The sequence below is a fragment of the Ixodes scapularis genome, unplaced genomic scaffold (genome assembly GCF_016920785.2).
Source record: "Ixodes scapularis isolate PalLabHiFi unplaced genomic scaffold, ASM1692078v2 PGA_scaffold5__190_contigs__length_132052651, whole genome shotgun sequence".
In the NCBI taxonomy this organism is placed as follows: Eukaryota; Metazoa; Arthropoda; class Arachnida; order Ixodida; family Ixodidae; genus Ixodes; species Ixodes scapularis.
Genome location: NW_024609880.1, coordinates 1582501 through 1604339, shown reverse-complemented (window position 1 = coordinate 1604339; position 21839 = coordinate 1582501). Strand labels below are relative to the sequence as shown.

Here is a 21839-nt window from a genome sequence, read left to right as displayed (position 1 = left end):
AAGACGATCCCGACTATGGCTTTGACAGTTATCCAAGGACAATCCGGACGATGACTTTAAAGGGCAACTCCGGCCAAAACTCGAAATTAAAGAAATTACTGGTATCGCTGTAGTGACACAAAATACGACCCCAGCCAAAATATTACGTCTGTGGGATGCCGCATTCTCAACTAATGCCGATAATAAAAATGTGACCCGCCGCGAGCCGCTGCACCTTAGCGGTCGGCTAGCGGGTTGCCGATCGCTAAAGCAACATCGGGCCGTGACGTCAGTATCGTTCTTTTTTTCCTCCAAGCGTTACGCGGAGTGCGCTTCTTTGAGCCGCTACCACCGCTACTTGGACTTGTGATTGTCATGTTTAGCCGTTGCTTTTATCTGTAGCCCGTGTAGCTTCGGTATAGCCTTTTGTTTATTTGCTTGTGAGGAGACTGGTTTTAGCGAGCAACTCGTAGCGCCCAAGACTGCCCAGCTGTTCCTCGAAGGATGCCGAGTAGAACTTGTAGTGCTGTGGGCTGCTCAAACAACCCGCTGCACAACGCGGAGGTGCTTTTTCACAAGTTTCCAACGTACCAGAAATTGAAGAAGGTGTGGGTAAACGCTGTTCTACGAGTGGACTTTGGCTTTTACGCGCCCAAGGAAAAAAGAATGCAAAAACAGACATGTACAGCCCTAACGCAGCAGCCCATGCCGGAAAGCCTCAAAGCTTCGTGTCTGTTACTGACCCGCAGCGCGAAAGCGAGAGGGCCCCCAGTACTGTACTTCACTGGCAGCGCGTCGTAGAGCAACGCCGCTCCATCCACGGAGCCCCGATGACAATTTAGGCCTAGCGACAGAGTACGGAAGACTGCACACACGGCGACAGCCGCTGAGTACGGTACTGAACGAGTTCACTCGTTTTCCAGTCGCTACCTTTTGGGTACACTAGCGACAAGGACGGCATGGCACACGCACGACGGCGGCGGCCGCCGAGTACGGCACTGTACGAGTTTACGGGTTTTCCAGTCACTAGCTTTTGGGTATATGCACTAACTCTTCCTACATGTGCTGGATAACTACCACATTAACAGAATTAAAATAAAATCAGCTTACCTCCTACCTTTAGACGGCTAGCGCAACAGAAGTAGCTGCTGATCAACCTGCGTACTCGTTGAACGAGAACGATCCTGACGTCACATTCACATAGCGGCTGATTTCTACTGCTGCCAGGGCCTCGAGCGGCTAGTTTCAGTTTTGTTGGCCGTGCCCCAAACAAAACTTTGAGGCGTCCATATCTTTAAAACTACGCACAATAACGAGGAAAAAATTACACCTTGCAATTCAGGGGCGCTGACTGCACTAAAAACAGTCATAATCCCAAAATTGAAAGTATGGTCCGGAGTTGCCCTTTAACGACAACCACGACTACAAACTTGACGGCGACCTTGATGATGAACCCGATGACGATACATACGGCAAGTGTGGTATCTGTCACGAAGACGAACAGGACGACGACGCCTGGTATGTCACTCAACAAACGGAGGAAGTTTGCCAGCTTGGTCGCATTTTGATGCAAGCCACAACTTCCTGACGATGACTGCTACAATCTTTGTCACCACGACGCCCAGTTTCAGCCTGGCTACCCACTGTGAATCTAAACATCAATTCATCGTCGCAGCAAGGAACTGTTAAAGTGGTGCTTCGACCTCAAGGTTATTTACTACATGAGACCCAAGTTGTAAGTTGTTGGCCAATGGCACATCAACATTGTCACGCTGCCCTCTGCGACCCGTAGGCAATTCACGTCTTCCGACTCAACTGAACTAGGTATGCTCGGTAGGACTGTGAAAATCTGCTATTTACGAGACTGTATTTTGACCTAGTCTTGTTTAAGCTGTTAATTTAATTTTGTGTTGCATAAAGACGATGAGTCTTTCACAAGAGGGGAGTAATGCCACGTGCAAATAGCCGAGTCAGCAGCGTGATCGACTCACATGCCGCTGACCCCGCCAGCGCATGTCCTTCTTTCTTTTGTTTGCGTGACTGGAATGATGAGACGACTCTAAATTTTTTTGTTCGAGCTCAGAAACTTCGATACCCACGCGCATACAAAAGTACCTTCGCTTGGCTGCTTGAGGCACTTGTCCTTTCGACACCATCAAAAGTCTTTGTTAATTTATGTTTCTCAGCACAAGTTCGGCGCATTACACACCGATTTAAGTTTAATAAATAAGTATGTTTTTATTCGTGACAATATTTAGATGAATTTTGATAATTCAATCTTCTGATATTTCAAACTAAAGTGTGTGTCTTCCAGGGCCCGTTTGCTCAAGCGCTAACCGCGGTTAAAGTTAACCGCAGTACCTAGGAGAGGGATTTTGAAATCACGTGACTGGCTCGGCAGGAATGCAGGGAAACATGGTGGTGCCTGGTGAGTGAGCGCCGCTCACTTTGAAACTAATATGTCGTTGTAGCTGCAATGTTGGGCGCGTTAGTCAGCAATGAATGGTGCCAGAGGCTTTCGCTTTGCCTTACCTCATTTAAATCGCAAAGCATGAGCATATGACCTCGCCGCATCTTTTAGATAGTCTTTCGATTCTGGCCATTCCTAAGCCTAAATGAACGCAATAAATGTTAGCATGGCAATGTCTTTGGAAAGTGGATTGCCTTGACTCAATCGGCCGGGTATTAATAGCACACAAAAGCAGACAGCGTCCCAATAGACCATATTAGACCTTTCTCTAAATTTCCCAAGCACCGAGGTGCATGCTACAAGTGTAGTTACACGCGTTGCACGTGCTGGCGTCTGAAGTAATAACTGTTCTAAAGCAAAAAGTCTAAAACAAATTTTGTCTTGCACGTGCGTTGGTCAAAGCTTTATTATGATTATTTACTTTGAATCTTTTATAAGAGGAAGGCCAGTGCGCGCGGACCGCAGGATTATACTTTCAGCATTCTTCTCGATGCTTGGGTAATTTAGAAAAAGGTCTATAGGGATGCTGTCTGCTTTTGTGTGCAATCAATACCCGACCGATTGAGTCAAGACAATCCGCTTTCCAAAGATGTTGCCAAGCCGACAATTACCGCATTCATTTAGGCTTAGGAATGGCCAGAGTCGAAAGACTATCTAAAAAAATGCGGCGAGAGCCTTGCTCATGCTTTGTGATGAAGTGAGGTAAGGCAAAGCGAAAGCCTCCTGCACCATTCGTTGCTGACTAATGCGCCCGGTATTGCAGCTACGACATATTAGTTCCAAAGCGTGCGGCGCTCACTCACCGGGGCACCGTCACGCTTCACCGCATCCCTACCGAGCCAGTCACGTGATTTGAAAATCCCTCTCCTAGGTACTGCAGCTAACTTCAGCCGCGGTTAGCGCTTCGAGCAAACGGGCCCTGGAGTTTGAAATAATGAGAGTCGACTGTAAAACACCATTTTTGCTACTTCAGGTAGCAATTTATTTTAGTGTAATTTCTGGAATCTTTTATTCAGACCGAACACTTCTTTTTCAATAAGCTTGTCGGCATAAAATTTAGACTATTTTTTATAGCCTAAACGTAGCAAGCGTTCAAAACAAATACAACCTAGTGCATCAGATACACAGAAAACACAATATTAGCAAATGCTACTTTTATTGAACACATCTGGAGTTTCTGTTGGATACATACAGCGCTGTGAAGAAGTACACCATTCTTATATGAAAATAAGCTTCCCACCAGTGAAATTTCTCAAGTTGGACAGCCTTGTTGTAAGTCAGGCACGTTAAAGAGAACCCTGCCAAAGTTTTCATAGACACTCTTACAAAGTTGTTTCATCCGTACAATAGCGACTTCAAGGTATATGTGTAGAAACTTCCCAAAGTGCAAACATTATGTGAAGAAACTGCATTTCAAAGTTGACGTCCTCGCAACCCCCCCCTATCGGTAGCTGCTCTACCGGCAACAATGAAAAGAACTATACAAAGACCGCTGAGGCCACATAACGTAAGACATGGTGTCCAAGATTCGCCATGGACAGCATTGTTGGTAGTTGGACTTGTTTGTGCTCACTCTTTTACCCAGTCTGTCAATTGACAGCTATTTAGAGTGCATGATAGGAACTATTTGTGCTGTAGACATAAAAACATGTACATGTTGCCCCCCCCCCCCCCCCCCCCCCCCCCTTTGAATCTGGCAGGCGAGACCACTCGAAAATGTTTGAGAGTAGCTGTGTAGAACTGACATGTTCTAACATTCTGATGACACAATTATTCATATTAAAAGGTATGCTTAACCGAAATTTGAAGCTTGCAAAACAACACTGGGGCGGTAGGCGGGACGCTGCAAAACCCCCAAAACATCACACATAGAGCATTATTTCTAACGGATGGCCGTATTTTTGGAAACATGTGGGATTCAACAAGGCCGACGAGACATGTGATGTCGCGATTCTCATTCCCTCTCCTCTAGGCTTCATCCCCTTAAGCAGGTGAACCAAGGCGGGAATGAGAGAAGCGAGGCCGCTTCCCCTCATTCTAAAGTGTACCAGGAGAAGTATGATGTCACATTTCTTGTTAGATTGTGCCCTTTCCTTTCCAAGAATACGGCCATCCGTTTGAGATATTAATGTATGAGTGATGTTTCGGAGTTTGTAGAGCTCCCATTCAAAGCTCCCGCGGCCTTATTTTATGAAATCCAAATTTTGGTCCAGCATCCTTTTAAACAAGCTTTTTCAAATATTAGCATAATGAACATACAATTGGACAACTTGCTAACTTACAACAGTATCCTCCTGATGTGCCGTACAAAGGTTCTGTCACACGCACCAACCGAGGGGATTGCTGCAAGTCCATCCACCCTCAACTTTTAGTCACCTTTGAGACTGAAGAACTGCTGTATGAGGCCCGTCCAGCCACTGAGCACACAAAGAGAAACACGGGAAATAACACTCAGTGACGAGCAAAGTCTCTGGGCGGAAAGCCCTCCATGACAAATGAGCACTGTTGGGTTACGGCAACGGCGTAATACACAGGTTCTGCTTCTTCGATGCCTTCACCGCTGCGGTGGGTGGTCGTAGCTAGTCGTAGCAGATAGTGTCACGTTTGTTGCTCGTACCAAAACACCAAAGCCGCGTAGTATTCTTGTTGCCGAAGTTCATAAGCCTACGTTCCCGGTCTAGGCACACTACACAAAGCCAGCCACAAGCAAAGCTAGCTAACCCCGTTTCTGCTTCGGCGACAAGCCGCCAGGGCGGTGACACCGCCGCTGAAACTTCTGCCTCGGCTCTTCAAACCAGGGCCCCTCAGTGCACAAGCATGACACTTGCTAGGCTGCTCTGCCTGTACCAAGTGATACGAGCCCGCATGTTCCCTCTCATAATTCTTCCGACTGTACGTGCCCCGTATTGTACACGGCCATACTGTGCACATGGCGAAAGTTCCCTTTTGAAAGTGCTCCACGGTCGGCCTACAATGCTGCGAACACATAGCACATGACCACTATAGGTGACGACACTTGGGACACTTGCCATCCGTCGTTGTGGCGCAAAGTCGCTTTCTCAGTCGTCCTCACAAGGGGCAAGGAAAGGCAGGCACTGCATAAAAAATCAATACATATTATAACACTGGCTGTGGCAAACTAGTTTCAAAGATGATACAGTCATGTCTTCTTAATATGGACACCTCCGTACTATAAAAAGATTTTTTTTCTATAATGTAAGGTGTTCATATGAGAAAATTAAATTTAAAACAAAAATTGGATAACAAGCATAAACAAACAGTTTATTCAGCTAAAAGATAATGAGATGTGAGTTTGCTCTATCGCTTTAGAGCCGTTTAACATGTAGCACTACTGTCGTTTACAAGAACAGATACCCAGGCTGTAAAGTGATGATCGGCTGAATAGCAAAAGATGTTGCACTGTATGCACAAGCCGGATGTAGTTGACACTTAGCTGCCGGCAGTTAGGATCCTATAATCTTATGATCGCAGACGGGAATTACATCTGGTGCCTACGGCTGGAATAATGTCTTGCTTCGTAATAGAAAAAGCACAAAAAAAACACAGGATGGAGAAACCGGGTGTCACAAATTCAGGCTTCTCTTCATTTTTTTAAATACTTTTATGATATTTTTTTTGGACAACTTTAAGTGTTGGTACGGTCAAAAAGGGGGAGTGTGGTGCCACTTTTAATCTCAGTTCGTCCCGTCGTAGTTCCTTTCTAAGTCCCTAACGAATTTGCTCGTTTGCGGAATGGGTTTTTGTTAACGGGCGACGTAGATCATCCCAGGTCACAGTTTGTGGCTTTGACCTTGCGGACGGAGGGGTGCGTATGCTGGCTCGCGTATGGTGCCGATTTGACACGCAGGGGCGCCGCCGGGATACAAAGATGTTTACGCTGGCTAGCGCGCTTTTTGAAGGCGGCGGCTTTGCTCAGTCTGCCGCCTGTCGTGTTCTATGTATCGGCGATAATTGATGTTTTTGGACTCGTACGGGGGAATGGATGGGCACGTATGTTTGGTTGTCTGAAAAATGTAATAGGTTTTGCCATTTGGGTCGTTGCTGTGTAGCTTTGTTTTTCTTGAAAGTTGACTGACCCGAAAGGCGGGGAAACGGGAGGTTGGTCGGTAGACGAGCCTATAAAAGGGGGTTTGGGAACAAAGAAGGTAGTCCAACCCCAGAGCTGGCCGGGTCGCTGCTCAACGCGGTTACTCCCTGCAGATGAGTCTTGGAAAGTGTAATTTTTGGCTTCTGCCCTGCCTGTCGGGCAAGTGTTTGAGTTTGTTGTGCTGAAGCGTGTGTGGCTGTGTGGTGCGCGGTGTCGACCTCATCAAGCCTCTAATTGGACCGCTGGACTCCGAGACGCCGTTCTTCGGCCGACAACTCCAGACTACGGACTGCTCTGGACTCAGCACCTACCGGAAAGCTAAGCCTGGTTTTCTAGGACTTGTCTACTGCATTCTCTGGCTCTGAAGTACGAATTGTTGAATGTTGGAAAGATTCTTACACAGTGCTACTTTCTGTCGCGACTGTTTTGGGGGATTATCCCATGTGTGTAGCGGTAACGTTCGAGTTCCATCTCGGTTTGCTCTCGTTGTTAGTGTCGGGTTTTCGTCACTGTTTTGTTGGCTTATTCCGGTTTTATGAGCGTCGAGTCTTTTTAGTATTAGTTTCTGGCTTGCAGGGCTCCATAGCTTTGAGCTGGAGTGTGGTTTGTGTTGAGTGCTCTATTGCCGTGTACAGCTTAGTTTTTCACTTTATTAAATCTAATCTTTTGTTTACTTATCCTCCCTGTGTCATCATCTTTCTCTACTGATTATACACCAGGCGTGGACCTAGCGCTAGTCAACGGTCGAACTTAGCTCTCTTGTTCTTTTCCCGTAATTTCTCCTTTATCCTCAGAGTGGATCATTGAATTATTTTTATTAATTTGCACCCCACTCCGTGACGCCGAAACAGATGGGAAAGCACCACAACGTATTAAACTCGTCGAACATTAAATGTTCTTGAATTATACCTCACCCATGCTTGCTACGTGATGAAGCCCAAAGGTTAGTTCAATGCCAATCAATATTAAATGTCTTTAGATGGGCATCTGCTGCCCGATCATGGCCTTTATTGCAAAGCACTGTTCACACATTTGCGAGTCCTGCAGTGCCTTGTGGAATGGTGGGCGATACTTGCCGTTCCGCAAGGCACTGCAAGACAGATCAGGCTCAACTTTTGAATGTCGACGTGCTTACGGAATGCTGCAGCAAACCAATCATTCGCCGAGGGAAAAAGAAAGGAAGCTGCATGCCTCCGTGTGCTCATTGCCAGTGTTTTCTGCTGTGCTATGTACCCTGCTTGTGTGCTGTGATTTGCAAGCCAGCGCAGGATATATTTCCTTGATTTGTTTGTCTGTTCAGCTGTGCGAGGTTGTGATTGAAACAACCAAGAAGTATAGACCGCCATTCTTTTCATCAAGCTAAGGCTTCGCTCATCCGAACCGGGGACGATGACTGCTGTTGTTTACACGATTTTCGACAGCTATGTGGAGTGGCTTTGTGTTTAAAATTGCAATCCTAAGTGCAAAAAGAAGTTACCGGAGACTATATTGTTAAAGGTTGATTTCAACTGGCAGGCTCTGGATTCATTCAACATTGTTAGCATTTCTACTTACCCGTGATCGCTTCATTTGCCAAACACGTTAGTGGCCGGTCACCTTACCAATGAAACTAATGTGCTGGTGTCTCCGGCGAAGAATTCCCTCAGGGCTACATGCAATGCACAACCCAGTTTGTAGCCCGTTGTGACTGAAAGCTTTCACACTGGGGAAACGCTGTTGTCACAAACGCAGTCAAAGAATGCGATAGGATTGAGGGAACAGGGGGATTATCCACGTTGACTGACTGCATGAGCATATGTTTCTATCGCCACCGTGTTTCCTCCACGCAGGCGACGGAGAAAACGATATAGAGACTCCTCGCGCTTGCCAAGTTTCTCTAAAACGTCGAAATACTAGACACCCAGCAGCGAAGTGTCGATATTGCCGGAGAGAGCGGCGGGACAACGATCAGCGCAGGATCGCGGCTTCGCCACTCTTATACGACGGTGTCTTCGGTTTCCGCTCTCAGCAGCTTCCACCGGGACGCTAGCCGTGCCTAATTGTGCTAGCTTTGAGCACCACAGTTCATAGGGTTCTGTAGTGATGTGTAAAAGAGAAAGTTACGTCAGATCATATCACGCGAGTGCGCTGATTGGGTAGCGGTTCCCATTGTTAGAAAATCAATAAAAGGCGAGCGATCGGGCCGATCGCTCGAGGACACGCTCAGACCACAATCCAGAACGAACGTGTCCGTTGGCTTGCTCCTGCGGGATCTGATGTCGTCGGAGGAATCGCCGCTCCGAAATGACCGGCCGTCTCCCGGAACCCACACCGCAGCCCGGTGAGTCGGACCTCACGCATCCAGCGATGTCCCGGCGAACCTGCCTTTAGGTGAACGGCACCTCATCACCCCGAAGACTAGCTGGCCAGCGCGCGGTCTTATAATACTACATTTATGGCGACGAGGATTGTTCAGGGTTCATGGTATGACGGTCCTCCGCGTCTGCCGCTCTCCGCTGTCAATTCGGGCTTCGTTTTCCTACAGCCAACCGCCGTTTGGAACGTTAGGGTAGTCATCGGCTTGGGCACCCGGTAGCTATCCCGGCTCCCTACGTTGGTTTATTGTAGCGGTTTCAAGCCCCGAGCTCTTTGCTTTCTTTTCATTTTTCACCGTATTTTGTTTCGCGGCTTGCCGGCCGAATTCCCCTTTTGTCCTAAACACCGCGTAAGGGTGTGCGACTGCTAAGTGCTCTGTATACTGAAGCAACTGTATGTAGCCGTTGGCTACGAGCATCTTTTGAGTCGCTCACCTATTTTCAAAACTTACACTTTGAAGTCGTTATGGCACTTAGCTGCTGCAGTTTGTATGTGAGCTTCGATTACGGTCCTCGCACCTTTTCGACTCGCTTATCGTGACTGTGCGACTCGAGCTACGCAATTCTTGTTCTTGATTTGCGGTGCGGTGCTCACCGGCTTTAAGTCAAAGTTTTTTTCGGGGTTTACACGATTTTGGTTCTGTTTTGTAAATTAACTCTAAGAGTCCGCGCTCTTTCATGCACAGTTGAGCGTATACTCTTGCTTTAACGATATATTCAAACAGACATCATGAATACTGAACAACGGCAGATAACGGTCGTTCAGTCCGCGGCGTTGCCACCGCCACCGCCGTTTCTCGCAGTTCCGGGACCGCCACCACAGGCCTGGCCTGCATGGAAAGAGACATTCATGTCATTCTTAGGTGCGGCGGGCCTCGAAGGTGTTGACCCGAAGAGAAAAAAACAGATTCTTTTTTCGTTGTTGGGCATTGAAGGGCAACGAATAGTGTCCGCATTTGGATTCACTAACCTTCCGCATTCGGAACTTCTTGACGAGTTCGAGACCTTTTTAGCGGCCGTGGAGAGCCATTTTGTTTTTTCCGGATCTCTAGCACTCGAGCGTAAGAAGCTCCGTCTTCGCGTTCAGCAGCCGGGAGAGAGTGTCACGGAATTTTTAGCGGCGTTACGCCATCAGCACGCGCTTTGCGCGTTTGAAGACGGGTCCGAGAACACGCGACTTTGCGATCTTTTTCTTGATGGTTTGATCTCGCGCCGTGTTCAGGATCGCATTCTTAGAGACTGCGTAGGTCGCCAGGTACCGACGCTTGAGCGCGCGATACAGCTCGCGCTGCAGTTTGAGCAGTTGGCACGCACAGCAGAGCAGTACCATCAGCCACGTCAGGGGGAGCCCGTCGCCAGCTGTTCCACTGCACCCGTGCAGTATGTTGCTGGGCCCGAGACCGAACAAGTACAAGCGGCTGCTCGTCATGACGACCAGTCTCCAGCACTCTTCTCGGGAGACAACTGTTTCAGCGAACATGGGGCAAGGTTCCCATCGTGGCCACGTGACCCCACCAGACATGCTCCGAGGTCTCAATGGGGGCGTCCGGGGACAGCCCATGCTCCACGCCCGCCGGCGCGACAGAGTAACATTCCACATCGAGACCCGCCTCCTGCGAGAACGGGGCCGCAACAGGACAACTACTCATGTTGGTTTTGCGGCCGAAGGAATCACGCCAGGGAGAACTGCCCTGCACTCAACTCGCAGTGTTTCCAGTGCGGTAAAATCGGACATTTTGCCGTCGTTTGTCGAAGCCGCGCGCCGCCGCCAGCCGCGGATGGTGGATGCCGGCGACCTGCACTTCCAAGTCGTGGCCGTGGACAGAACTCCGGACGCCCGCGGAGGCCTGGTCCGACCACTGCGTTCAACTATAACGTCACCATCGACGGGGATGCTCCCGTTCTGTCTTTGGAGTCACAGGACCGCAGCCTGTACGACGCCTTCATTGCTGACGTAAAGGTAAACGGCTTGCCTCTCCAGTTACTGATCGACACTGGTTCGCAGGTTTCAATTCTGAACGAAAAGATTTTCGAGCAACTTAACAAGACTAGAAAGATCCGCTTACGGAAGCCTACGAGACGGCTTATGCATTATCTGCATCAACCGATTCCTGTGTTGGGATGTTTCACGGCTCAAGTCGTATTCAAAAACCGACAGACGCCACTAGATTTTTACGTCATTCGTGGAGGACGTTCTCTACTTGGTATTGACGCCGTCAGAGAATTGAAACTTCGGCTATCAGGAGCTGAATTTGAATGTTTTCATCTGGATGCAGCTGACCCAGGCCAAACGCCACGCTCCGATGTGAGGCCGGCGGGTGACCGTCAGCGGCGCCCGTTCACCGTATCGTCGCAGCGCTCAAGTCAGTTACGGGCAAATCTACCGAATGCCCATGGCATTGGTCCACAACCTTCAGGCCAATCGTCAGTGCCACCAGGTACTAACGCAGCCCACCCTCAGTCAAGATCACCACTGGTCACCAGCGCCGCCCGATCACAGTCCCCAAGTACAGACAGCGTGGACGAGTTTTCCACGAAGGTGAAGCAGCCTGCGGTAAGCTGTACACAAGCTTCAAGCCCTCCTGTACAAGATACGTCAAAACTTCCACGCGGATTCGAGGAGTTTGAGCATCTGTTAACATCAGAACTTGGCCTGCTACGAAACCAGACACACACTGTCAAGGTGCGCCAAAACGTACCTCCAGTACAGTCCAGGCTACGTCGCCTACCCATCAGTCTGCGTGAAGCGGTCTCAGAAGAAATTTTTAAGCTCGAGCGCCAAGGCGTCATCGAAAGAATAAATGCGTCAGAGTGGGTCTCGCCAATCGTTGTAGTAAGAAAAAAGGATGGCAGCATCAGGATGTGCGTCGACTTGCGTGCGCCCAACCAAGCCGTCGTCATAGATTCCTTTCCGCTGCCACACATAGAGGAGCTCCTGCACTCATTGCACGGAGCATCTCATTTTTCGAAGCTGGACCTGGCGTCGGCTTACCACCAGATCCGACTTGACCCGGTGAGCCGAGACCTGACGGCATTTATCACTCACGAAGGATTATTTCGCTTCAAGCGAGTTTGTTTTGGTTTGGCGTCCGCTCCCGCAGCGTTTCAGCAGATCATGTCTAGGGTTCTAAAAGATTGTAAGGGCGTCCAATTTTACTTAGACGACATCATTGTGTACGGGTCTTCACAGGAAGAGCATGATTCGAACTTGCGTCAAGTCTTGTCCGCAATCTCTCGAGCGGGAATGAAACTTAATCGAAAGGGCGTTTTTAACGTACGCGAGTTGTCGTTTCTGGGCCACAGTCTTTCAATGGATGGTTTAGCACCCCTTCCATCAAAAGTAGACGACGTCCGGAACTTCGAAACTCCGTCAGACCCGTCGAAGTTGAAGGCATTTTTGGGGTTAATTGAGTATTATAGTAAGTTCATACCCCACTGTTCAACCATCGTCGAACCATTGCGTCGTTTGCTCCGTAAAGGCGTACAGTTTGTTTGGTCCCCTGAAGCTCAGGCAAGTTTTGCCAAGATAAAATCATGCATTCAGAATGCACCAATCCTTTCCATGTTTGATCCGACGCTACCAGTCATAATATCGACGGATGCATCAAACTATGGCTTAGGAGCTGTCTTGCAGCAGAAGTACGGGAAAAACCTTCGGACGGTTGCTTTCGCATCACGCTCGCTGACCGACGCTGAACGTAGATATTCTACGGGAGAAAAGGAGGCCCTAGCTTGTTTATGGGCATGTGAAAAATGGCATGTGTACCTCTGGGGTAGGCCATTCACTATTCGAACAGACCACCAAGCGTTAGTCACGCTGTTGTCCAACAAAGGCTCTGGGGTTCGCCCTTTGCGTATAACTCGATGGGCTTCGCGTCTCTTGAATTATAACTTTCGTATGGAGTACCAGAAAGGTGCCGACAATCTCGTTGCCGACACGTTGTCTAGACTTCCCCTTTCAGACACAGAAAATGGTATGAATTTTGACGAAGACATAGTTTCCTTCGTGATTGCTCCAATATCACGCTCAGAATTTCAAGAAGCTACGGCCATCGACCCGGTTCTGCCCGGTGTGATGCATTACACAGCGTCATCTTGGCCGCAAGATAGCACGAGCATACCTGAACTGCGCCCGTACTTTAACGTCAGGAACCAGCTGTCTGTTCACAACGACTTATTGTTACAAGGGGAGAAAGTAGTTGTTCCAGAAAGACTCAGAGAGAATATCATCAATCTTGCGCACGAGACGCATCAAGGAATTACGAGAACCATCAGCGTCATCAGAGACCGCTACTGGTGGCCACGCATGGACGCCGAAATCAAGTTTAAAGTACAGCACTGTACTGTTTGCAACGCAACAGACAAGCCGGTTAAAGCAGCGCCTGCTCCTCTTCAGCCGGTCGAGTTCCCAGAGCGACCATGGGACAAGCTCGGTTTGGATATCGTGGGTCCCATCGACGGAGCTCCACCAAGTCAAAAATATTTCTTGGTCCTGATTGATTATCACTCGAAGTGGCCTGAAGTTCAACACACATCAGCGGCGACAACAGCTACGGTGATTACTTTTCTACAAAACATCTTTGCCCGGGAAGGTTTGCCCCGAGAGCTCGTCACGGACAATGGCGTTCAGTTCGTCTCTAGGGAGTTCGAAGAATTTTTGAAAAAGCAAGGTATCAGACACCTCAAGTCTTCCTTGTATCATCCGCAAGCAAATGGGCAAGTTGAACGGTTCAATCGAGTACTAAAGTCATGTTTACAACTGGCAACAGTTCAAGGACGACCACTTCCTGAAGCAGTTCGCGACTACTTAGAAGCGTACAGGCGTACTACTCACCCAGCAACGGGTCAGACTCCTGCAGTCCTTCTTCACGGACGAGTACATAGATCAAGACTGGATCTACAGGGTCTTCCGACACCCAAGGTGCCAGAGAGAAGCACGTCTCAGCTCCACGAGCGAGTGAAGAAGTACCAAACAAAAATGAAGATTTACTCGGACGCAAGACGAGCTGTGAGACGGCCAAAGTTCATAGCCGGCCAAGCCGTCCGAATTTTTCGTCCACAACACAGCGACAAGTTGCACAGCAAATACACAGGTCCGCAAGTGATTGAAAAGCAAGTTGGCCCTGCCACATATCAGTTTAGCGACGGACGGAAGTGGAACGCTAAGAAACTCACTCCTGCACCTCTCCAAGATCAAGCAAGTGCGCCACACGCAAGCAGAGGAAATACAGAAAACCAACAACTGCAACGAGTAGATTGCTTTGACGAGGATGATGACGACGATTCAGTCACCGACACGCTAAACTTCCCAAAACTCTACGTAGCGACCAGATCGCCCACAGCTCTAAGGAGACCGACCACATCAAATGACCCGGTAACAACAACTCCTAAGTCTACGACAACTGATGAAAGAACAGCGGTAGCTCTTGTTGCCCAGCCGGAACCCGTAAAGTTTCTTCCAGCCAACCTATCAGTGGAGTATTTTGACCCCGTCGACACAAGCACTCCTGCGGCATCGCGCCCCGAGACACCACAGTCGATGCCGCCTCTCGAATCTTCACGAAGTGACGTGAGTGATTCCGTGGTTGTGGCTGTGTCTTCAGTGGTACCAGTTGTACCACACCGCTCTGCCATGGATTCAAGGCCTGGTGAACCACGCGAACAATCTCAAGCTGGTCATCAAGCATCGCCTGCTGTTCCAAGGCGTTCTACGCGGCAACGGCGACTTCCAGGAAGACTGAAAGACTACGTACTTTCGTTTCTGAGTGTAAATAACAGTAATACGTCTATGGACATGATTCACGAAATTGGACAAGAACCACAGATGTAATATATCTTTCCTCTCGATTTGTTTAAGTGCATAACGCTAGTTTTAAGACGTTATTGCAGTGCATAACGGAAGTCATAGAGTAACTTATAGTAACGTGCATAACGCGAGTCAAAGGGATTATTTAACGAGAAAGGGTACTAACGTGCCTCCTAAAGGCGTTTAGAGCCAAGCGCTTACTAGTTTTTGGTTAGTCTAGTTATTGGTTACAAAACATAGGATGTCTAACAACTGTTAGTATCACAGCAATTTTAACTGTCTAAAATTACATCTTAAGTTTTTTTTTTAGGAATAGTTTGACTATTCCATTTTCAGTAACGGTTGGCTCATTAATTTAAAGAAAGGGAAAAGTATTGTAAATTAATGCTCTGGTTATTAACAGACATGTTTATCGCTATTTCATATAAGAGAGGGAGAATGTAGTGATGTGTAAAAGAGAAAGTTACGTCAGATCATATCACGCGAGTGCGCTGATTGGGTAGCGGTTCCCATTGTTAGAAAATCAATAAAAGGCGAGCGATCGGGCCGATCGCTCGAGGACACGCTCAGACCACAATCCAGAACGAACGTGTCCGTTGGCTTGCTCCTGCGGGATCTGATGTCGTCGGAGGAATCGCCGCTCCGAAATGACCGGCCGTCTCCCGGAACCCACACCGCAGCCCGGTGAGTCGGACCTCACGCATCCAGCGATGTCCCGGCGAACCTGCCTTTAGGTGAACGGCACCTCATCACCCCGAAGACTAGCTGGCCAGCGCGCGGTCTTATAATACTACAGGTTCACAGCGCCCGAGCGAAAGCTCGCGCAAAAGAACCGGCGAGCAGTCGAGTCGTTTCCAATCGACGGGGTGGCTAAACGCCGGTTGTGTGAATCGGGCTTAACGCCTGAGCCGGCTTGCTCAAAGCAAATCTAACGTTCTTGAATGGCATGTAATAAAAATCTGAGACGTGCTACATTCTATACAAACTTTATAAAAAAAATCAAACACTCACCTTCGGCTGCTACGTCCGCCGTACCGCTTCAAGGCAGATTGGATTGGATTTTTTGGATTGGATTGGATTTGGGGCTAACCCCTTTGTATCGGGGGATCTCAGCAGCGCTGGATCTAGCCTGGCTAGTAGCTACACTAGCCAAAAACTTAGTTGTGCTCTTTTGCTCTCCTCCACCAACACTCCAGTCTCCTCTTTGTCACCTCCACTGGCTGCGAGGGGAGGCACTCACTTGATCGAATGACGTTTTAGCGAACGCCCACGTTTCATCGAACGACACTTTAGCGAATAGTCGGACGCCGCGAAGCGGCGTTTTCGGGTGGGCCAAGTGAGTTCATATTTTTGTAATGAGTTGCCGCAGACTGTCGCCGCGAAGCGGCGTAAAGCGCAGCGCGACAGATGGGTTAACGCGCGCCCCCGTTATTCGCTAAAACGACCATTCGCTCAAATGTCGCCGTTCGCTAAAATGTCATTCGCTCTTGTGATATGGACCCGGCTGCGAGCTATCGGCGTCGTACTGTTCGTCAACGCCCCGGAAACCCAGCGCCACCGCCATGTCTGGTTCGTACGTCACGTCCGGCTTTATACCCGTGCATTCCAGTATGACGTGTTCCGCCGTCTCGTCTGCTCCTTGCGCGCACATGACGCACTTCACTTCCATGTCCATGTACTTCGCGCGGAACATGCGGGTCCGCAGCATGCCGCCTCGGGCGTCCGAAAGCAGTGCACTGCCCTTGCTGTTGTCCATGAAAGGTATTCGCTTCACCTCCTGTTTCTCTCTGGCATACAGGGCCAGCGCTGGTTTCAGACGTGCCGCTTCCGCCCATCGCCGCGTCTCGCTCTCAATCACCCTCGTGCGGATGCTCTGCTGCAGTTCCGGCTGCTCCGCGGCTGGGTAGAGGAGTGGGCCGTTGACCTCGTATCGCTGTTCCAGCTGGCGCGTCCGTCGCACCCACCGGGTTGGGACGGACCGAAGATGTACATACTTGAAAACCTGTCTGGCCCAGCGCTCTTCGCTCATCCGGCTGAGGCGTCGCTCGAAGTCCAGCTTGGCTCGGGCCTCCCTGGCCTCAAAACCGGACCAGCCCATGTCTCCTTGGACGGCTTCGTTCGGTGCTGTTCGGCTTGCTCCCAGTGCCGACCTTCCCACCTCCCTCTGACGGACCTCGAGGTATTGCCTGGTACCTGATGACAGGCACAACACTGAGTTGCCAAAAGTGAGCCCCGGCACCGCCACCATCTTCCAGACCGCTCGGGTTACCTCGTATCGGTTATATCCCCAGAGGGCCCTGGCCGTTGCTATGCCCTTGTTATTCCCGCTCTTCGCCTTGACCTTCGTCTTGACCTTCGTCAGAAGCAACATGGCGCCAGTGTTGCCAACCCATTTTTCGAAAATACCCCACGCCGGCGTCCAGAAAACCCTACATTACCCTACGAATGTTTCTTATTACCCTACATTTTACCCTATGATGCAAATCTTTTTTTTTTTCAAATAAAACAGTGGCATGGATTATGATGATACAGGGTAATATTAATACAGTACAAAGCGTCAGGGCACGCCTGCAAGCGCAAACCTGCGTTATTCTAGAACACCATGCTTGCATGTGCGCTTTGTAGCATCAGCACAATAGTGATGTAGCTAGCGCAGACATCCCCAACCAACATGCTTAGCCGACTTGTCGTAAAATTAAAAAGTGAGCTACGTGGGACCAGCACCCGCGGCGACAGATAAGGCGGCTCATTACAAAAAGAAGCTAATCCGAGCGGTTTATTAGCTTCTTTGGGTGTACCGCCTAGGCATTCGTCAAACTAAGGTGCTATTTCGACAAACCAGGCTATTACACCAGGGGAGGATAGGAAACCGGCGGCTCTTCCGTAATCGCTAACGTCGTTCGCTCAAGTGAACGCCTCCAGTCCCAACTACTTCACTTTCATAATTAAAGTAACCCCGAGACAAGAGAACAAGGAAAAGGGATAAATACAACAAAACAACACTCGCCTTTTTTCTCTTCCCTTGTCTCGGGATTACTTTAACCACGATCACTCACCAGCTCGCTTGCGCCTCCCCCCCCCCTTAACGCTCATTTCACTTTACTTTTGTTGTGCCCAACCAAGTAAACGATATACTATACTTCCTGCTTACAGTAATAACAGACAAATTTCAACGTGTGAGGTTTCTTATGTTTATTTCTACATATGTGCTCACTTGCACTATCCTTAAAAATGAAAGACGAAGGGATGATTAGTCAGGTACAAACAGTGTCTTAATTGAACAAAAATGCCTGCATAAGGCTCTTTAGTACATTTGCTTGCTGTGGAGCTTCAAATGCTGGTCGTCGACCTTCCATTTCACGCAATTGCTACCACTAGCAGCAAATGCTGACTGTACGACAAAAACGGCGTTCAGATTTTCCGTTCCCAATCTGTTGCGCTTTTTTGTTTTCACGTCAGTCATGTTAGAAAAAAATCCTTTCAGTGGCCGCGTTGGAATGGGGCAAGGTTAGTACAAGGTGGGCTAAGGCAGCAAGGTTTTGGAACTCTTGGTTCCTGCTGAACGTCTTCGTCACTCCAATGTCCGCCCAAAATGATGCGGTCGCTTTCGCCTCTAGAGCTGCCGTTTCCTCTTTACTGATGTATGATGGCAAGCTTCTCCACTCTTCTTCAATTTTGCTTGGGTCAGGCAATAGGTGCGCATAGCGCCTCTAAAGTGTCGGCAGCGCTCGTAGATTGTTTCTGGCTTCTACACTCAACGCAGTTTTTGGCGCTACAAACTGAACTTCGTGAAAAAAAGCGCTAGAGACAGGTAGCCTTTTTTTAATCTCGACAGCTGCTGTCTGATAAAATGCGAGACAGCGAACTCTGAGATCGTGAACTTCGGCCTGCATTCCAGCTTCGCTGCATTTCGCCAAGGCTGTGTTGCACCCTTCGCCCAAATAGACATCTCCTAAGGGGAGTAGAACTCTTGAATCCATAGGGTTGATGTCATCCTTTTCTAGAGCAGAAGGTTGGATGAAGTTCTGCAGCAAGCATCTGAGAAGACGCTGGCTCTCCTGCTGGAGCACTGCGATGAGGTTTTCTTCGCTCTGCAAGAGCGCGTTAAGCTTGTTGACAAAGTTCAAAACATACTTCATAAACCTCAGATAAGCTTCTGTGACACAGTTCATGTTATTCAGAATTCTTTCAGCCGCCAAAATTCGATCCTTAATGGAAGCTTGCAGGAAAAGTAGTCTGAGGGTTTCCCACTGCTCTAGGATACGGTCGATGCTGGCGTGGAGCACAAGCCACCGTGTCTCGATAGGCCGCAGAATCTTTCTTTTTGTCCGTTTTGAGAAAGTCCTGTAGAGCACAAAGTTGGGCTTGCCGCTTGCTGCTTTGGCTGAAGTAACTAGCGATGTTTCGCAAAAGGTCTTCTAGATACCTGGGCAAGTTCATTGCAGCCTTGCTGGCCGCGATGTGCGCAGAGTGGCATATGCAGCGTACCAGCACAAAACTTCTGCCTGCCTTCTGTTGCAGCCTCTGCGCCAACGAGTTCTGCTTGCCCACCATAACACTGGCATTGTCAGATGCGAGGCCTACAATGTTTCCGAGAGGTATTTTCTTCTTCGAGAAGCAATCTTCGACAGCTGTCGCAAGAGCCTCGGCGGAGCAGTCTGTTGCATCCAGGGGAATCACTTCAAGGAGCTGTGTTACTACCTCTCGTTTGTCAAGTGAAAAGTATCGCACGACACAGCAGAGAAGCTTGGTTCTAGCGATAGCAGTACCTTCGTCAACCAAGAGAGAGAATTTCGTATCCCTCAGCGCACCAGAGAGCTCATCCGTTTCCGTCTGAGCCAAAACGTTCTTGATTATCGCAGCGCATTTTGTGCGGTGTAGCTGCACCTTCTGAGCAATAGGAGAGTCCGGGAAAATATTCCGTACAAGCTCTCCTATGTGATCAATAGTCCTGAACGATAGAGAATGCTCAGCAACAAGAGCTGACAGCTTGATTTCGGCAGTTTTCACTTGGTTGTCAACAGGGGAAGTGGTCGCTCGAGGCAAGAGCGAAGTCAGAAGGGTTTGCTTTTGAAGACCAGCGGCAATTCTTTTGTGAGAAGCTCCTTTAGCATGACGGAGGAGCTCACTGCTCCCTGCAGTAATGGTAACGTTGCAAGCCTTGCAATATCCACGTAGTGGGTCGCCTGAGGGGTCAGGAGCTATAGCCATCCTTTAAATCCCTGTTGCTCTAACCAGGACTCGCGAAATTTCTGCTTCCGTGGTCCTTGTCCTTTTCTAGGTGCCTTAGCTGGTGATGGTCCAGGTTCCTCGCCTTACATCTGCATTTTTGTAACGAAATGCAAAACACCAGCATTGCATTGGTGTAACGCAGACCGTACAACACCTTGTCTGCTATCGGCATTGTCAAAAAAAAATTATGACTGTACTACACTAGAAAAAGGACATGGATGGGAAGGAATACAGGACATTACGGAGAGAAGCCCTTCTAGTGATGGCCTTAAAATACTTTGGCGTTGCTGCAAGGCGCCAAAGTTAATTTTACGTTCTTACAAGCTGTTTTTCACTACTTTCACGCGATTGAAGAGTATGGCACTACCAGAATATTACTGACGGTAATTAAAATAAAGTACAACACAAAGTTTGTTAATTGCAACGCGCAATAACGAAAGAGCAGCCAGGACGAGTCGCAGTTCCAGCTATGATCATTTCTAGCATGCGCACCTTACCTCCACTGGCCCTGGCTCCAAACTCCGTCTGCGGAACTCCCACTCCTCCCACCTCTCCCACTTGCTATACTTCGTTTCAGCTTCGGTCCGAGCGCGGCCGATGTTGTGAGCCAAAGGGCCAATCAAACAGCCCAAAAAGCGCAGCGTCATGGCGTGCTCTCTGTGCCTGATAGGACTAGCCGGTGGAGGAGCACGCACAGAGACACGGCGGATATCGGCTGGTCCTATCAGCTGCAGGGAGCACGCCATGACGTTTGCCTGTTTCGCTGTTTGATTGGCCCTTCGGCTCATAACATCGGCCGCGCTCGGACCGAAGCTGAAACGAAGTATAGCTCCCCAGTACTCTCCAATCTCTCCAACTTGGTGTGTGGTGCTCTCTGTTAGCACGTCTTGCAACTTGGATACTTTCGTTTTGCATGATGTCATGGTGTGGCAGCACACGAGTTGCAAAGCTATGCAAAGCTTGCACAGCAGCTTTTTTTTTTTTAATTTTGAAATTACCCTACTTTTGGCGGTGAAATGGCCGGACGGCCCTACAACCCTACAATGTACCAAAAATGCCTAAAATACCCTACAAGTAGGGTAATTACCCTACGGTTGGAAACACTGCATGGCGCTCGACGTTTTGGGGTGTTGGGCTGGGGTGTTTTCAGTGTTGCTTACACGCCTAGTCGTGTAAACCGAAACCGAAACACCAATTTTTACTACCCCAAGTAATTTTTTGACGACTTATCACTAGCAGAGCGTGTAAGAGTATGCTAACGAGTGAAAATGGGGTGTAAACAGGCGAAATATTACATTTTCGCTAACAGTGTGGGACGAAAGACTGATTAGACATCGTCAGTTGCCGAGCTCCCTTCTTAAGTTCTTGGGAATAAATACGCAAAAATAAAGCAAATAAAGGGCTGTCCGCACAAGATGCTGTAAATGCCGTGTACGGCAAAAAATAAAACGTGCACGCTTAACAGCAAAGAAACAACGTGGACGTCTAGGTATGTGCACCTGCGTTTTCAGCGAGGACATGAAATACGTAAAAAGCCCGGCTTTCCTTCTGGCCGTCTAGCTGTAGTTTCCGACCTTTTCTTGGTTTCGGGTGCACACTTTGTTTCATGCTTAGTGTACAACCCTCTAAAAGCTGCTGGCGCGAGGATTGGATTTCATCTGGCAGATCATTCGAACGCGTTCTCGCCCAAACCATTAGACGCGCTCGCTTTGACAGCGTTGAATGCTAAGTTTTAAAAAGGAGTATATAGACGAAAAAACGGTTAATGTCCAGGCGAGATGGTGTAAGAGTTACAGTTATACATGAGTTATACGTACAGTATGGGAGGCGCTCACTTGATCGAATGACGTTTTAGCGAACGCCCACGTTTCACCGATTGATACTTTAGCG

At 48.8% G+C, this 21839-nt stretch overlaps 1 protein-coding gene and 1 pseudogene across 1 annotated transcript; one reads left to right on the top strand and one right to left on the bottom strand.

Annotated features, from left to right (window-relative positions):
• Positions 1-9584: 9584 nt before the first annotated feature.
• LOC121838026 lies at positions 9585-14652 on the top strand. Its single transcript, XM_042293990.1, has 2 exons — positions 9585-10394; positions 14515-14652. Exons 1-2 carry the CDS (start codon positions 9642-9644, stop codon positions 14650-14652), a joined length of 891 nt encoding a protein of 296 aa, XP_042149924.1. The 5' UTR covers positions 9585-9641.
• A 3369-nt stretch (positions 14653-18021) lies between these two features.
• Positions 18022-20034, bottom strand: LOC115324934 (annotated as a pseudogene).
• Positions 20035-21839: the final 1805 nt, after the last annotated feature.